Source organism: Cetorhinus maximus, chromosome 5, assembly GCF_964194155.1.
Source record: "Cetorhinus maximus chromosome 5, sCetMax3.hap1.1, whole genome shotgun sequence".
In the NCBI taxonomy this organism is placed as follows: domain Eukaryota; kingdom Metazoa; phylum Chordata; class Chondrichthyes; order Lamniformes; family Cetorhinidae; genus Cetorhinus; species Cetorhinus maximus.
Genome location: NC_135883.1, coordinates 137,512,414 through 137,530,113, shown reverse-complemented (window position 1 = coordinate 137,530,113; position 17,700 = coordinate 137,512,414). Strand labels below are relative to the sequence as shown.

At 44.2% G+C, this 17,700-nt stretch overlaps 1 protein-coding gene across 2 annotated transcripts in view; it reads right to left on the bottom strand.

Moving 5' to 3' along the window:
- crybg1a (crystallin beta-gamma domain containing 1a) overlaps positions 1-17,700 on the bottom strand; it is a 320,531-nt gene that overhangs the window by 238,550 nt on the left and 64,281 nt on the right. For both annotated transcript variants that reach the window (XM_078542510.1, XM_078542512.1), the window contains exon 3: positions 13,074-13,230. In XM_078542510.1, coding sequence (XP_078398636.1) covers positions 13,074-13,230 — 157 coding nt within the window. The remainder of the gene's footprint in view (positions 1-13,073; positions 13,231-17,700) is intronic.

The window sequence follows — 17,700 nt, the reverse complement described above, 5'->3', positions numbered from 1 at the left end:
CTTATGCTGGGTTAGGCAGCACTATCGCTTGGATATTGTCTCTTAATTGAAGTCATTTTTTGGTGCACCTCAATAGTTCGGCTACCATGTTTTCAAGTGCTGGTGTGAGATGGTGGTCATCAATACTTGCAAATCCTGGCCCATTTGCTGCACGTAGATGTTTCTTTTTCAAACTTCCCTCCTTCTGGACTCAGAAAGAGAATAACTCCTGCCCACTTGAAATAAAAACAAAAATGCTCTACAATAGGCTCATTGCAGCCAGGGTGCACAAAATATCCAAATTCTGTTACTCAATGACTGTCAGTTTGACTTCATTGACAGTGCAACAATAACATAAGATGCTGTGATGACAAGATAAAGACCAGACTTCTTCAGCAGTAGCATTGTGCTTGAGGATTGGCAACTGAGCTATTAAAGCCAGGAGGATGATACAGACAGGAGAGAGAGAGAGACAAACTGAACTTATTTATCCTCCACTGTCTGTCTGTAAGCAGAGGTGCACTTAATAGTTTTAAAGTAGGCCATGGCGTGATTCTCCAAACTGTCCGTTTGTGTGGTCCAATTTTGTAAGTAATTTGCAGCAAGCTCTTTTAATGATTAACTCAGAAGGTTGGTTTATTACACATTCACCTGGGGCAGGTTGGGATGTTCACAACACACACACACATATAATATATATATATATAGTAAGGGGGATAAAAAAGAGGGAGTTTTACAACTATGGATAACAACTGTAAAAAGAACCACAGATCTGAATATTAGTTTAAAAGATTTCTAGCGTCCAGAAAGTCAAAATCGAGAGGGGGATTCCTTCATGGAGGGGTTTCAATTCTGGTGGTTTCCTGGCTGAGGACAGCAGCACAAAATTCCTTTAAAGTGGAGGGTTGGTGCAGCAAGATGAGATTGATACTCAGAGACTTGTTCTGCTTAGCAGACAATGGCCAGTAGCTTCCAGATGAACAGGCTTCGAGCAGCTGAGACTTGTTGCAGGTTGCTTTGTCAACCTGGAGCCCTGCTTTTGAGCTTGCAGGGCGGAGGTAAATTAGCAGTCAGGCCCCGCTTCTGAGTTCTCAACTATATAAAAAGATTTGAAAATGGTCATTCAAGTCATGTGATCTCCTTCCTCCACAATGATTTCATAAAGGGATGTTTATCTGGTGTTTGGACCTGGCTTTTATTTTATGCCTTATAAATTTTCAATCATTAACCTCTGAAAGAGTCATTATCCAAATTAATAACTCTATTCTGGGTAACTATTGTCTTGGTATACCCTTGAACTCCACTAGAGGGGTAAGCTTATAAAGATGCAAATAATGTCTATTTCCATTCAATAGTTCCTTTTTGAAATGCACCTTGACAGTCCCAGGTGTGAGATAGGGCTGTTAGCGCCTCTGCAGGAACAATGAGTTTTGATGTTTGCAAAACCTTGGTCTCGTGGGCCAGGATCTTTAGGTCGGCGAGCATGGGGGCGGGGCCCACTTGCCGACACATAAAAGGCGTCGGGCAAAACTCCTGACGTCACCCTGCGTCATTTCAATTTTCAGGTCGGCGGGGGTGCAGCCGACTCAGCTGTGCGGCCACCGACCTGTCAACGACCTTTTAAAGCCATTTATAAAGTAATTAAGCTCATTAATGGACCTGCCTGTCCAACCTTAAGGTTGGCGGGCAGGCCGGGAGCTCTGGTGGACTTCAGAAAAAGCATGAAACCTCATCCACGGGCGGGATGAGGTTTCATGAGGGTTTTAAAAAATGTATTGAATGTTTGATTAAAAGTGATGGACATGCCCCAACTCATGTGACAGTGTCACATGAGGGGACATGTCAGGGAAGTTTTATTTTTGCCCCTTCACCATTTTTAAATTTGACGCCAATCTCCCTGAGGCAGCACTTAGCCTCAGGGAGATGAATGCGCTCTTTCGTGCATATGCATGAAAGAGTGCATTCTCGGCTGAGAGAATCCACCCCCCGCCCCCCCCAACCCCCGCCCGCACAGGGAGCGCATAGCACTTCCTGGCGGACGTCACACTGGGTGGGCCTTAATTGGCCCACCCATGTAAAATGGCCCACGTAAATCGGGGGTGCTGATCGGAGGCGTGCCTGCACGCGCCCACTCCTGCACTTCCCAGCCAATGGAGGGAAAATTCTTCCCATGATTATGTGTTCTTACAATAGGGTGTGAGGTTCCACAAGGATGAGAGTGGAACTATTTTATCCTTATAACTGTTGTTGGAGATTTCCAGAACAGATGGCCTATCTTGTGGATCATGCGACCTGTACTAGCCATCTTTTGGTTCAGCAAAAGTCCATTTTAAAATAGCAAAAAAGAATAAAGCTTGATGTACGCAGTTTTTGATTTATTTCATGTCTTGTTGAAATGTCAAAGACTTCAGGTTCCATTTCTGGTCTCTGATGAGTTATCTGATTTCACCCAGGTTGGTGGTGGGATCACTGCATCTGAGCCAGGATCCAGCTGGATCCCAGGGAGGAAAGGAGAGTGGTCACCTCAGACAACCTCTCCTTATCCCCAATGCAGTTGAATAGAATTCTGTTTGCTGATTTACTTTTAACTGAAACAGTTGAAAAGAGGTACATGAAGATGAACAAGGTGTCCTGCAGGTTTAACAGTGTAATCGTATCACAGCAAGAACCAATACTATCAGAAGAGGAGGGAAAGAACCTCACATCTAATTAGATTATTAGTCAAAGCTTCTGCTTCTGCTTTAGCTGTGTCAGCATCACAAACTAATATCTGTATTCTGCTAACTAAACCAGGTATGACCAACTGAGGTGGTAATCCCGATAATGAAAATGTATAAATGGAAATAAGCCAAAGATGGGTCTTGAAGATTTCAAGTAATGGGCTGTGACTATTTCCTTTGGCAGCTTGTTCCATTGTGGGATGGTCCTTGGGAAGAAAGATTGTTGATACACTGTCTTAGAAACAAATGGTCTTTGTAGTTTGTGTGGATGGTTCCCTCATTCTTTCTCATTGCCAGGGTCCACCAGGTACTTGTTTCTGACAATTTTCACCAGCCTATTCCATATTTTATTGAACATGGTCAGTCTATTTGTTTCCCTCTTTTGCTGCAGTGATTCCTGTTCTAAATCTTTGATTAAGGATGTGACACTGGTGTATTTACCATACTGATTTGTGAAGAATCGTGCAGCACATCTCTGATTGATTCAATATTATTTATATATCTCACCAAATAAGGATTCTACACATAACTTGCAGACCCCAGAACTGGACAAACAAATATTTGGTAAGCTGTCTAACTCTGATATTTCTCTTGCAATACCAAAGATTCCTCCTCAGAAATTCAAGAATCCTGTTTGCTTTGGATATTATCTGCTGAATGTGGAATCCCCATTGGAGATTGTTTTTGAGATGAACCCCCAGGTATGGTTGTGTATTGACCTGTTGGAGAACTTGATTACAGAACTTGGTACATCCTTTCTGTTGGTAATGCACACAACAGCCATTTTTTGGCATTGAATGCCATCTCCCATTGGTCCTGCCATTTTTGCAATTCCAGCAGATCATCTTGCATTGGATTGATATGATCTTGAGTTTTCCTATGCATAAACCACACTGTCATCTGTAAATAGTCACATCCTGTTATTTTTAACTTGTTGGGAAGGTCGTTTATGTGTGTCAAGAAGAGTAAAGATCCCAACACAGTTCCCTGGGGCACTCTAGAGTGGACATCTCTAGGAGAAGATGATTCCCTATCACATACCACTCTTATCTTCCCTTGTACGGAAATGCCGCATCCCATTTAATAATGTCCCCCTGATTCCATAGTGTTGAAGTTTGGACAACAGCTTTTCATGAGGAATTTGTCAAAGGCTTTTGGGAAATCTAGTATTGCCATGTGAGTAGTTTAATCTCTTTCATGACTTGAAGCTAGGTCATAAATTACTGGATTACCAGTCCAATAATATAACCACAATGCTACCGAAGCTGCGATTAGTTTGTACAGCCGGTACAACATATGATACCAATTGCAAAATGTAACATGACTTTTGAAGTGCAATCCTTCTACTCATTTCCAAATTTCTATAATAATGTGTGAATCGCTTTTGTGATACCACCATGTTAAGTGATAACATATAAGGTAGATTATGCCATTACTGAAAGCCCAGCAGTGCACCACATAAAATACAATAAATTCTCTTTGAACTTCTGCCGTACAATTAAAGCCAGTTTTACACAATGTGAGTTAGAACCGGTCTTTGAATATATTGCTTTAGTGGCGATTGTGCATAAAACCAAAAGCTAGAGCTCCCCTATCTGCCAGTTTTTGTAAGTGCATATTCAATAGCAATTTTGAGATACAGGTACAGGAGATTTTTCTTCCCCTGCTGATTTTCTGGCTGTTCCTGTCTTTTGCTCTCCTAACTCTTTGCTGAAGCTCAGTGCCAAGAATACCAGGCACCTTCCAGTACCTCAAATGTATAGATTTCAGTGCTTTCCTTTTTATCCTCTTTTCTCCACCATCATTCATGTTTAGCCCCTGCCCCGTTGTTCTCATCACGTCCCTTATCACTTCACCTTCCCACCAATGCATTCCTCTTTTTGTGATATGTGCACTCTCACGATCTACTCCAATTTAAACTAACTGTTAAACCTATGTATCTTACCATCCATTTTACTCTGCTGTCACTCATCTCATCCATAATCCGTCACCAATTTATCCCAGCCCTACTCTTATTCATTCCTCTTTTAAGGATGGCTGTCAAAAGACAAATGCATCCTCACCTTTAGCCAATTTCCATCATCCTACCCTCCTTTCCAATCTGTTTCCCTCAAAGAGGGGAAGTTTTGCCAGGCCATTGGAGGCAGGTGGGGCTGGGGCAAAAAGCTGTTATTCTGATGTCTTCCTGCCTCTTAATTGGACATCTCCTGGAAAGTTCAACCAGAAGGCCAGCTACTCTCACATCTGGGTTCCCCACCCCGAAAACATTTACCATTCCTGCAAAAACTAAGGCGTTAAGGTTCCATCCTTAGACTTTGTTCATATTCAAAATTCAACTGTGTTTTTTAAAATAAAATTTGGGTGTGAAACATCCTTTCTACCTTTCTCTGAATTTGTATCTTTCTCTTCTCACTGTCTATATCCATCTTTTAGATATTTGAAATTAAATCTCTATCACACAGATTTAAGATTGGTCTTTTCTAGGTGTTAACAAAATAGAGGTGAGCTTATTAGTTGGCACCAAAAATGAACGAGCATTATTTTTAAATTAACATTAGCATAAGGATTCTTTTTCTCTTCCACTCTCTCACTCATACAAGTGTAAGCAATGATTAACAATGATCTTTTCTCTCAATAAAACAGAGGGCAAAATTGTCCCAGGAATCAGCAAAGTCCAATATCAGGCAGGGATATCAGCACCAACGTCAATGGCAGCTTTTTCCACTGTATCATGTGCCACTTTGTTTAAAAAAAATATGCACACGAGTTTTACATTGGATCGCTGGCAGGGCAGTCTCTGATTCCCATGTCCCGCCGTGACCTCAGGATTTCAGTAAACCGAGCGCCATATTTAAAGACCGTCCTTGCACAGAGCTAGCACTCTCCAAGGGATAGGAAGCTGCTGGGAACTGATGGTTACCAAAGGGAGGAAACATGCTGTCTACTGGACATGGTGGAGGTCCGCCATGATGTCCTCCATCCTCGGCTCTGGACGAAGAACCTCATCCAAGGTGACATGGGAGATGGTGGCAACAGTGGTGAGCACCAATGCTCCCCAAAAGACAACAGCAATCCAGTGCTGAAAAAGGATGAATGATCTCCTCTGTTCTGGGTAAGTCACTCTTCTCATCACTCTCAACTCACACACTCACAAACCCATCCCACATCCACAGGGATCTCACTCACTGCCAGCTCAAGGGACATCACCATTCACTTTCTCACACACACACCTTCATTTGCCCTGCAGATCATATCCCCATCCTGTCCAAAGCACCACTCACCACTCACACATGTCAGGCATACTTCTCATCCGGCCTGACAGGTGTCCTACTTACAATCTCTCCATCTGTATTCATGCAGGACAAGCTGGCACACAACAAGGAGAGGTCATTGAATGGTGGAGGAATGCCTGACATCCAAGGTCCTCACAGGCTTTGAAAACAGAGCCATCCAGCTGTCTAGCGATGATTGGACCTTTCCTGTGCTGACGGTGAGGTCGGCGATGCTCAGCCAAGTGAGGATCTGGCAATGCAACATCCATCAGACAACCACGCTGGGCCATCCACCAAGGTATTCCTGGAGTGTCCGACTCACCTGACTCCCCTCTTCTTGTGACCTCAGCAGCTCCAGCTCCACAGGCCGAGGAGGGTGCCACTTCCATGCAGCAGGACCCCGAAAGCAGACTGGGGCCCTCCAAGTCACAACCCTCCAGAGGACGTCCGCCAATAGGGCATAGCAGTCAGCAGGCTGCCTCCACCTCCGCTGTGAATGTCAGGGGAGCACCAAGACGTAGCGGCAGGGTTAGAAAGGTCAAGAAGATGTAGTTGCATAATATGGGCATGTTATTCACTTGTGTTTAATGTTGACCATTGTAGATACACTCCCAAGAATGTCTCCTGATCTATAGCTCCTTGTTATGATGAGCGTGTTCATGTCAGTCAGGAGTGAAACCTTAGTCCCTGCAGAAAATGAAGTCATGAGTCACAGGTCAGGGCCTCTCCCTATGCAAAGTGTAACCTTATGAGCGTAGTGGTTGTCTGGCTTCAAAGTCACTCTCCAGATCAGTGATGCCTGCACCTCCATGTGGCTTTTGTTTGCTGCAAGAATCTTGTACCCAAGCGTCACTGGGTTCTGTGATGTTCTCTGTGTGCTCTCAGCATCTTAGAAGCAGGGCCGCCCCCCTATCTCGTCAGCATTCCTGACAAGTGAAGGTGTGGTGCTGGGGGGAACAGGTGATGAAGCCTGCCAAAGGATCAAGTTGTCTTAAAGTCCATGTGCCCACTGTATCTCAGCAGCATCTCCATGATATGAGCCTCTTCACAGAGCGTAGGTGTGCTGCCTTCAGCCAGACTGGTGTCAGATGTTGCCCGATGCAATGCGAAAATCTCAGGAGTACATACACTGCATCTTGTCATCATCCTCCTGGAATCCTGCGGCAATAAGGTCCTCACCAGTACGCCAGCCACATCTGGCTAATGCAATGGCCTCATTGCCTGCACCCTTGCCTTCCAGAATCTTACCACCCTCATCCCCTTTGACCTCCTCCTCATCGGAGGAGACATGCAGCTCTTAAACCTCCTCATCATTCAGGTCCTCCCCACTTTGCATTGCCAGGTTGTGTAGTGCGCAGTAAGACACCCTCTGGTGAGTGTACTGCAGTGATCCGCCAGATCTTTCCAGGTACCAGAACCTCATTTTCAGGATGCCAATGGTGTGCTCGACCAAACTCCAGGTTGTGGCGTCAGCCTCGTTGTACCTTCTTTCACCAGGAGTCTGAGGCCACGCACAGGCGTAATCAACCACGTCCTTTGTGGGTTGCCCTTGTCCCCGAGGAGCCAATCCTGCATCCTATGTGGTCCCTAGAAGATGTCAGCCATCTGAGACCTGCTGAGGATGAACAAGTCATGGACACTTCCGGGGTATCTTGCACATACCTGCATGCTCCGTTTGTTATGGTCACAGGCCAGCTTAACATTGAGAGAGTGGAAGCCTTTGCAGTTCACATACTGAACTGCTTGTTGCCAGGGAGATTTATGAGCCATGTGAGTGCAGTTGATGGCACCCTGCACCTGTGGGAATCCGGAAATCTTAGCAAATCCCAGTGCTCTTGCTTCCTGGCTCGCCCAATCTCCGTCGAAGTTGACAAAGGTGTGTGCCTTGGCAAAAAGGGTGTCTGTGACCTCCTGGTTACATTTATGGGCAGAGGTTTGAGAGACCCCACAAAGGTCTCCAATGGAGCCCTGGAAGGAGCCACTGCCATAGAAATTAAGCACAGCGGTAACTTTAACTGCCACTGGCAGTGGATGCCCAAGTCCCCGTGGTGCCAAATCCTGCAGAAAGTGGCATATGTGTATGACGAGTTCCCTTGACATGCACAGGCATTGGTGACACTGGTTGTTGTTCATCTGCAGGTAACACATAAGCCGTCTATAGACCCTGGGTCTAGGGATGTGCCTACAAACAATAGCTCGGTGGGGTTCATCCTCTGCATGCAGAGGAGGCTGTGCCACCCTTCAGTCTTCAGGGTTCTGCTCCTCCCTTTGGCGAGCCAGGTGCCTCCGTCGCATTCTTCTTCCTCTTCTCTCCTGCCTATAAGCAATCAGGCAGACCAGGCTCCATGTTCCTGATGGTCACTTCATCGCAGTATCAAAGAGAGAGACACAAGGTCAGCAATTGTCTCTTAAGGACCACTCTTGGTAAAGTCATTGCTTGCGGCTGCCTCTCAAGGCCCCTTAACGTATGTCAGAGAGTCCAGACCACCTCATGGATGCGCATTATTTAGTGCACATGATGGTTCATCATGCCCACGCCCAGCACCGCCCCACATCATACAACCGAATAGTGACAGCTTCAGCCACTCGACTGAACTCTCATCTCAGGCACAGGCATTGTCCTAACCTGCACTCCAAGGCTTCACAGTTTGTTTGGTCCATGAGGATGATTTTCCAATGTCAACTTAAATATAATGCGAAGGACTAGGAGTGCGCCCCTCCATCAGCGTTTGATGGCCACCTTTCCCAAGAGGATCCTCAAACTTGCCTAGTCGCCCAATGGTTCTGCACCACCACAGCACTCATTAAAGTTTGAAGTGTGCACACGAGGGGTTAACAGTAGAGGAACAACTATTGGCACTGTCAGGAATTAGTGCTGCTTGAGTTTGCTTGACTTGCCTGACTCCAAACATGTCAACTGAGGTCAAGCTAAACACTGTCAGCTGCGGAAGAGTGCTCATCCTTTAAATGTTTTGGCATTTGCCTGGCCGCTTTCTTCCCCCCACAGCATGTGTTTGTGTTCAAACTTCAGTCTGTGCAGCCATGACCCCTCCTTGCACTGTGGCCCTTGCCCCAAGGTTCTCTTCTCCCTGGCACCGTCGCCCTTTCCCTGAGGTTCTCATCCCCCCTGGTAATGTTGCCCTTGCCCCAGCACCACAAGAAGCCGCTGTAGACACTTGCCTGTGACCCTCCCCTGAATCCGCAGAGCTCCTTCCTTGCGGTGATCGCAAGTACTGAGCAAAGTTGTGTGCACTCACCTCCAAGTTCCCCTTGAAGTTCAGGTCGCCAGGTGCACACCTTTTAAAGGCAGTTGTAAACCCATCGTAAAATCATGTCGACATGGGCTTTAAATTTAATGCGGGGGGGTGTGAGGGGGCAGTGGTTCCAGCATGTGGTCACATTAATGAGATGCAAATGCATTCAAATTAATATCCTGACATTCAACGGCAGTAAACGCAGCCCGCCATTGACGGGGGGGGGAGGTGGGGGGCGGGGTGTGGGGGGGCTGCGGAGGGGACAATCACTTCCTGGATTCACGTCGCCGGGAAACACGCCTAGGGCCTTCTCATGAGATTCTCCAATCTCGTCACCAATCGGGCGTGAGAAATCCTGGCCAGAGGCAAGTTGCCTGTAAAGTTCAACTGGTGCATGTTTTCTTTTTGAAAATTGAATCATGAGTAAGGAACTTTCTTTCTCCCCCACCCCCCCCACCGCTTAATAGACTTTCTTAAGCTTATAAGGTGCAAGCAAAAGGTACAGCACGTGAGTAATTAAAGGGCCATCGTTCTTTTCTCACCCCCTCAGGCACACATATAGGCTCTTTTTTTTTAAATATAGCGCGGTATAGTTTTTACCTCAAATATTTTGAAATTTATGCTCTCACTTGCCAAATTTAATTAAAGAAGAGTTACTGAGTAGAAAGTGCTAGAAACTAAAGCAACATTTTCTAACAGTACAGCTGTTGGCACTGATGCACATGCTCAGACCGGCCCACACGGCCGCCAAGTAAGACTTTTAATGAAAGTAAATGTAATCATGTTAATGTGAAATATGTAGCTGTCTAGATTGTTCTGAAAGTGTTTAATGTAGATATTAGAAATTTCAGTTGCTGAGGAAAAGAACAGGAACAAAAAGATTTCAGAAAGCATTTTACGTGATTTGGGAAAACCTGTTGGGCTGACTGTGCAATCTCAAACTGATTATAAAATAGCAGCAATAGTGTGTGACATGTGGCAGAGAAGCATGACAGCTTTTAATCTAGTGGATATTTTCAATGTTATCACCTACATGAGGGAACAGGCACTATAATACCAATAAATATTTTTCACTAAAACATATCCCACATACTGAATTTACTATGTAATACATAGATAAGATGGTTACGGTAAACCTGAAGATTCAAGAAATAACATTTGAGGCCTCTGTTGTATAATAAGAACATAGGAAATAGCTGTAGGAGTAGACCACATGGCCCATTGAACCTGCTCTGCCATTCAGAACAATCATGGCTGATCTTGGGCTTCAAACTCTATTTTCCTGCCTGCTCCCCATATCCCTTAATTTCCTGAGAGATCAAAAATCTGTCTATCTCAGCCTTAAATGTATTCAACGGTGGAGCATCCACAACCCTCTGGGGTAGAGAATTCCAAAGATTCAAAACCCTTTAAGTGAAGAAAGTTCTCCTCATCTCAGTCTACCTGATCAGCCCCTTATCCTGAGACTGTGCTCCCATGTGTTAGATTCCCCGACAAGCGGAAACAATCTCTCAGCGTTCACCCTATCAAGTCCTTTCAAAATTTTGTAAGTTTTTCTGAGGTCACCTTTCATCCTTCTACACTCCAGAGTCCAAATTACTCAGCCTCTCATCATAGGACAACCCCAGGGACCAATTTAGTGAACCTTCGCTGTATCACCTCCAATGCAAGTATATCTTTTTTTAAATGTGGAGGCACACACAGTACCCAGATGCATTCTCACTAAAACCCTGTACAACTATAGCACAACTTCTTTATTCTTGTACCATCTTTCCCAAAATATAAAGTGTCTTGATTTATTGTTTATATTTCAAAAAGTGTACACTCTTATTGGACAATCGTCCTTGAAAAGCTAGCTCAGACATTCACTAATTACTGCCTGCACCTCCTACCTGATTGTATATCATGAAAATATGGAATGCATCGATCAGAAAAAGTAAATAGATATGTGTAACATCATAATAATTTGATGGAAGATATGCCACTGGAAAACAGACATAATGGGCTGGATTTTCATCCTCAAGGCGGATAGCTGGAGTTGGGAAAATTCCTGGGTCAGCCCACCTGCCTCGGGAGGAAGTGCCCTTCATTGTCATTTTCATTGTGGGGGATGGGATAGTGGGTGTGGGCTGCAGTCAGGCCAGCCGACCTGGGAACAAGTTCGGAGACAGCCACAGGGGCTGCCGGTATGGAGGCGGGCTGTTTAAAAGGCCCACCTCAGTGCTGTGGGACTTCATCCCAGTTAAAATAAAAACAAAAAGGCCCTCCAGCACTCACCCCTCAAACATCCTCACACTCTCCATGCTCCCAACCACACCCTATGACCCATCATGCCCCCATGCCAAGATATACCACGCCCAAACAACGCCAATGCCCAGAATAGACATAGTGAAAGTGAAAGCAGGAGCCTTCACTCACTCCCTTGACCTGTTCTGCTTTTTGAGTCTACCTTGTAAAAGGCAAACTCCAACTATTCAACTACAGAAGCCATTACAGCTGCTAAACTTAACCTCAAATTTCAACACCTTCACTTCAGAAGGAAGGAATTGAAGGTGCCAGGTCTAGTATTCCTGGCTGAGAGCACGGAAATCCGTTAGCTTGTTGAAACATTGAACCCCACTTCCATGCCCATTCACCCACTATACAATGTGAATGCTATAGTGACAGTAGGATGTGTAAAAACAAGCTTTTTATAGCTTTCCACTTTCTTAAAATAAAACTCAAGTGTCAATAGCAGACATTGCCACATTGCCAGCACTTGAAACTTCTTTATCTTGTGTAGGTAAATATTGTGAAATTAACAGCATAGATCTGAGAGCCAGAGCGGTCAATCAAGCAATGTTTTCTTTGGGGCCCATTAATGTCCTTATCAGTTAATTGTCTTTTTTCTGAAAGAAGACAGCAAGTGGAAGGATCTCATTTACACTTGTGGAACGCACATTGAATGAAGTCTTTTGTAATTCTTTTTTGAGATGATCCGTCTGATGAGGTTTTGGAAACCACCAGAAAGGTGCCAAGTTGTCTGTCCATACATCCCTTTTCTGAAGAAAGTTCTTTTTAGCAAACGTGTGCTTCTCAAACAGTTGTCCTTAAAAATCTATAATATCATAACTACACATTGATGACAAGGGGCATACCTTGGCATGGGGGGTATGAGGAGGACCCTGTGTGCTTACCTTTCAAAAGGTTCCATCTGCGATGCCATGAACCGCGAATCTTTGAAAAGCTGACCCGACTCCATCACTACTGCAGAGGACTAGGATATGCCTATCCCCGCAATGGAGCCGGCCAGGTCGGGAGTGCAGGATGTGGGCTCGCTACCTGAACCAGCCCACACCCTAAAAAGGCATTCCCGAAAATCAGAAACCCCGGGAATGGGATCAGGAATCCTGGAACTGGGATCCACCCGTCATTTTTAAAGGGCTCCACAGTCAATCCCAACTGAGTGAAAATCAAGCCTAATATGACAAGTTGTTCCATGAATTTTGTTCAGAATACACAGAAAGATTTAGGGAAATGGTACAGGATACCAACAGGGAAGTCACAATCACATCATATAACTCATATAGAATCTTACCCTCAGTCTCTAACTATTTTGTCTATATTTGGGCTAAATAAGTAATTACAGAGCACAAGACATAGAGGAAACACATGAATTAATGGCAAGGCATCTCAAGTGTTTTTCTTTTAGCAATTTAGCAGAAGTGTTAACCTTCTTTATTTAGTTGGTACATCATTATCCATGGTGTAATTTCAAAGCCTAAGAATTAAGGAAAATAATTAAGAAATGTAATTTCCTTGAGTTCCAGTGGAAACCTACAAAAAAAAACATTATCTTGTTTGCTTACCTTTGTAGATTTTCCAGTTGGGATTTTTGGACTTGTGGGGCTTTGGGATTCCAGCTTTGCATTTTGAACAATGTCGACAATGTGGTCATAGTTGCACACCACCTCAGAATCCTGTGTGTCTCCCTCGACTAGCATCCAATCACTGGTTCTGACAGATCTGCGGAATTTGATAATAGTCACAAACCTCTATATTTGAGCTGAATACATTTAATATTTCACACCGAAATGTTACCATGACGATTGAAATAATATACAGGCTGTTGCAGCACTGACACCAGGCTTATAAAATGAATGTGAAAATCTAAATTCATTTCATGTAAAGCGAGCTGAGGCATTTCTGAGTGATTAGGCATTATATAAATTAAAGGTCTTTATCTTTTACCTGTAATTAACAAACACCACAGAAACACAAATATTAATTTACTTCAACATTTAAACTTACTCGCTAAAGGTCATACTTCCTTTTAGATTATGGTTTCTCATACCTGAAGCAGGGCACACACAGGTGATGGAGCTTGGAGCAACAACAACTTGCATTTATATAGCACCTTTAACATAGTAAAAGGCCTCAAGGCACTTCACAGGAGCATTATCAAAAAAAATTGACACTGGCCAGAATTTTTCTGTCAGCGATTTGGGGGCTGGGCCCGCTCGCCGAAGGGAAAATGACATGGGATGACGTCGGGAGGAACCCCCGATGTCATCCCGCCCCATTTAAATATTCAGGAAGGCGGGCAGACAGCGAAATCAGCTGTCCGCCCGCCAACCTGTCAATGGCCAATTGAGGCCATTGACAGGATAATTAACCCAGTTAAAGGCCCTGCCTGTCCAACCTTAAGGCTGGCGGGCAGGCAGGCCAGGAGCCCCAGCGGGCAGTAGAAAAAACAAGATGAGGTTTCATGTCCGTTTTAAAAATCTTTAATAAACTTTATGTCATATTTATTAACATGTCCCATCTTGTGTGACATTGTCACATGAGGGGGACATGTTAATCATTTTTTAATTTTTCTATGTCTGAGGTTTTTTAAACTGTCACCAATCACCCTGAGGCAGCACTTAGTCTCAGGGAGCAGTGCGCTTTTTCATGCGCATGCGCGAAAGAGCACACTTTGACAGTTGGGGAATCCCTCCCCCCCTGCACAGGAAACACATAGCACTTCCCGTTGGATGACCCGCTGGGCGGGCCTTAATTGGCCCGCCCACTCAAAATGGCGGCAGGGCCTGTTTCGGCAGTAGAGTTCGACTGCCCGCCTGCCACCGAGCCGGTGGGGCCCACCTGCCTATCAAGGGCTAAATTCTGCCCACTGAGCCAAAAACGAGATGTTAGGACAGATGAAGGTAGATTTTAAGGAATGTCTTAAAAGAGAAGAGAGAAAGGCAGAATGTTTAGGGGATTCCAAAGCTTATGTCTGGGAGCCAATGTAGGTGAGCAAGCACAGGAGTGATGGGTGAATAGAACTTGGTGTGAGTTAGAACACAGGTGCAAAGATTTGGCTGAGCTCAAGTTTATGTCAGGCGGAAGATTGGAGATCAGTCAGGAGTGCATTGCAAAAGTCAAGAACAGATATGACAAATTGATGCATGAGGGTTTCATCAGAAGATGGGTTGAGGCAAGAGGGGAATTGGGTAATGTTATGGAGGTGGAAGTTGGCAGTCTTGGTGGCAGAGCTGATGTGTGATCAGGTGCTCAACTCGGGGTCAAATATAACACCGTATGCAGGCTGGATTTGTGATGGAAAGCTTGTTGTTTGAAGCTTAGCTCAGAGGCAAATACAATACCAAGGTTTGCAATCGGTCTTTCAATCTGACACAAAGAAATGAAATATGTAGAGAAGGCTGAAGACAATGACTTTTGTCTTCCATTATTTAATTGGAGTAAATTTCTGCTTGTCCAATATTGAATGTCAGATAAGCAGTCTGACAAAACAGAAAGACTGGGAGAGGTAGGCGGTGAGGTAGACCTGGGTGTCATCAGTATAAATGTGGAACCTGATATATGTATTCAGATGATGCCACTAAGGGGCTGCATGTAGATGAGAAATAGAAGGGGGCCAAGGATAGATATTTTTGAGGTAACAGTGAGAGGATGTGAAGAGAATCAGTTGCAGGGAATTTTCTCATTTTGACTAGACATGTGAGAGTGCACCCAGGCAAGGGCAGACCCACTTAGCTGACCAATGGAGGAGAGGCATTGGAAGATGTGGACTGCACTGAAATCCATGGGTGGGCTTGAACCCAGAACATTCTATTCAGATGAGAGTGCTATTTACTGAGCCCAGCTGACATAAACTAACAGGTGGATTTTTTGCTGGCTCGCATACTTTGTAAAGGATTTTGTTTCTGTGACACATAAAAATTTCTTTGTATGTATTCAATTGGGTACAGGTGAGCCATAAATGAAGGCAGCTATTATAAAATAGGAACTTAGGAGCAGGAGTAGTTCATTTGGCCCATCAAACCTGCTCCGCCATTCAAACAGATCATGGCTGATCATCTACCTCCATGCCATTTTCTCCATTATCCCCATATCCCTTGATGTCATTAGTATTCGGAAGTCAATTGATTTCTGTCTTGAACATGCTCAATGACTGGCTCTGAAGAAGAGTCATACAGACTCGAAACATTAACTCTGTCTTTCTCGCCATAGATGCTGTTAGGCCTGCTGAGCTTTTCCAACATTTTTTATTTTTCTTTATGCTCCATGACTGAGCTGATTGAGAATTCCAAAGATTCACCACCCTTTTAGTGAAGAAATTCCTCCTTATCTCGGTTTTAAGTGGCCTGCCCTTAATTCTAAGACTGTGTCCCCTGGTTCTTGACTCACCAGCCAAGCAAAACATCTTATTCACATCTGTCCTGTCATGCCCTGTAAGATTTTGTAAGTTTGAATGAGATCACCTCTCATTCTCCGAAACTCTAAAGAATACAGGCCCAATTTCCAAATTAAATATAAAGATTGATGCCCTCGCTCCTGAGGATGATCACTTGAGTGAGATAACAATAAGTTAGGACCTATCATGAGAGGAACAGATAAATACTAGAGAGGAAAAGTCTTCAGGGATTATCCTTTTAACCAAAAAACCAAGCCACCCCATGGTTAATGTAGCATTGGGTTATGATGTCTCATTGCGATCCCTTTACTGTCACTGTCTACTTGACTCAAAATTAGAGGACTCTGGGTTTAAACTCTACAACTGGAGCACTTAATCTGGATTGACACTTCAGTGTAGCTCTGAAGAAGGGGTGTACCATCAAAAGGTGCCAGTATTTGGATGAAACATCTGCCAAATCTACTGGTTCATGTGGATGTCAAAGATCCCGGGGCACCATGAAATTCTCCTGCTGTTCTGGGCAAATTTCCTCCCTCAACCATTGCCAAGATTAGAGTACCCTGAACTGTCCAAGTACACACAGGTGATAAGCATTTTCCCTCCACTGCCAGCACATTTTAGAAAACTCAGAGACATGTTGCCCACTACTTTCCATCCATTGATTTCAGTGTCATAAACTCACAAAAATGAAGCCGAAACAGTTTTATGTCATCTCAAAAAAAGCCTGAGCTTAAATTGCAGCTTTTAAATTTCTTCCTGCTTCCCAGTGTGGTTTGACTTACATGGGTTTTTAATTCTCTTTTGTGGACTGCCCTTGTGTTGACAGTGTATATTGGAACAGCTGCCGACTGATAATTTATTCAGTGTCACACTTGCGTACAGAAGAGAGTTAAAAATTCTGCTGGTTTGTTGAGAAACACCTGGTGACTGCCAGGAAATTCTAATTAATATTCAGAAACCTGGAGAAAGGGCTAGGATTGATAGTACAGGACAGCAGGAACCTGGAGAAAGGGCTAGGATCACTAGTACAGGACAGCAGGAGCTTGGTGAAAGGGATAGGATCACTAGTACAGAACAGCAGGAGCTTGGTGAAAGGGATAGGATCACTAATACAGAACAGCAGGAGCTTGGAGAAATGGATAGGATCGCTGGTACAGGACAGCGGGAACCTGGTGCAAGAGCAAGAAAACAAAGAGAAGATAAATCTAGGTTTAGTGATTGGATGGTTAGCTTTTACAAGCTTGAGTGCCTTCAATAAACAACCTATCTTTCTGAAAAATTTAATATTTATAAGATTATTAGAGTAAATAAGGACAATTATAAAAATCCTTGGAAATTGATTTACATCCCATGAGCGGACTGACCTTCCAGCATACAGTCAAAACTATGAGTGAGTTAGGAACATAGGAATTAGGAACAGGAGTAGGGCATTCAGCCCATCGAGTCTGCTCCACTATTCAAACAGATCATGGTTGATCATCTACCTCCACGCCATTTTCCCCCATTATCCCCATATCCCTTGATATCATTGGTATCCAGAAATCTATCGATTTCTGTCCTGAACACGCTCAGTGATTGAGCTTCCACAACCCTCTGGGGTAGAGAATTACAAAGATTCACCACCTTCTGAGTGAAGAAATTCCTCTTCATCTCAGTCTTAAATGGCCTGCCTCTTATTCTGAGACTGTGTGCCCTGGTTCTAGACTCACCACCAGAGGAAACATCCTATCCACATCTACCTCGTCACACCCTGTGAAAATTTTGTAAGTTTCAATGCGATCACCTCTCATTCTTTG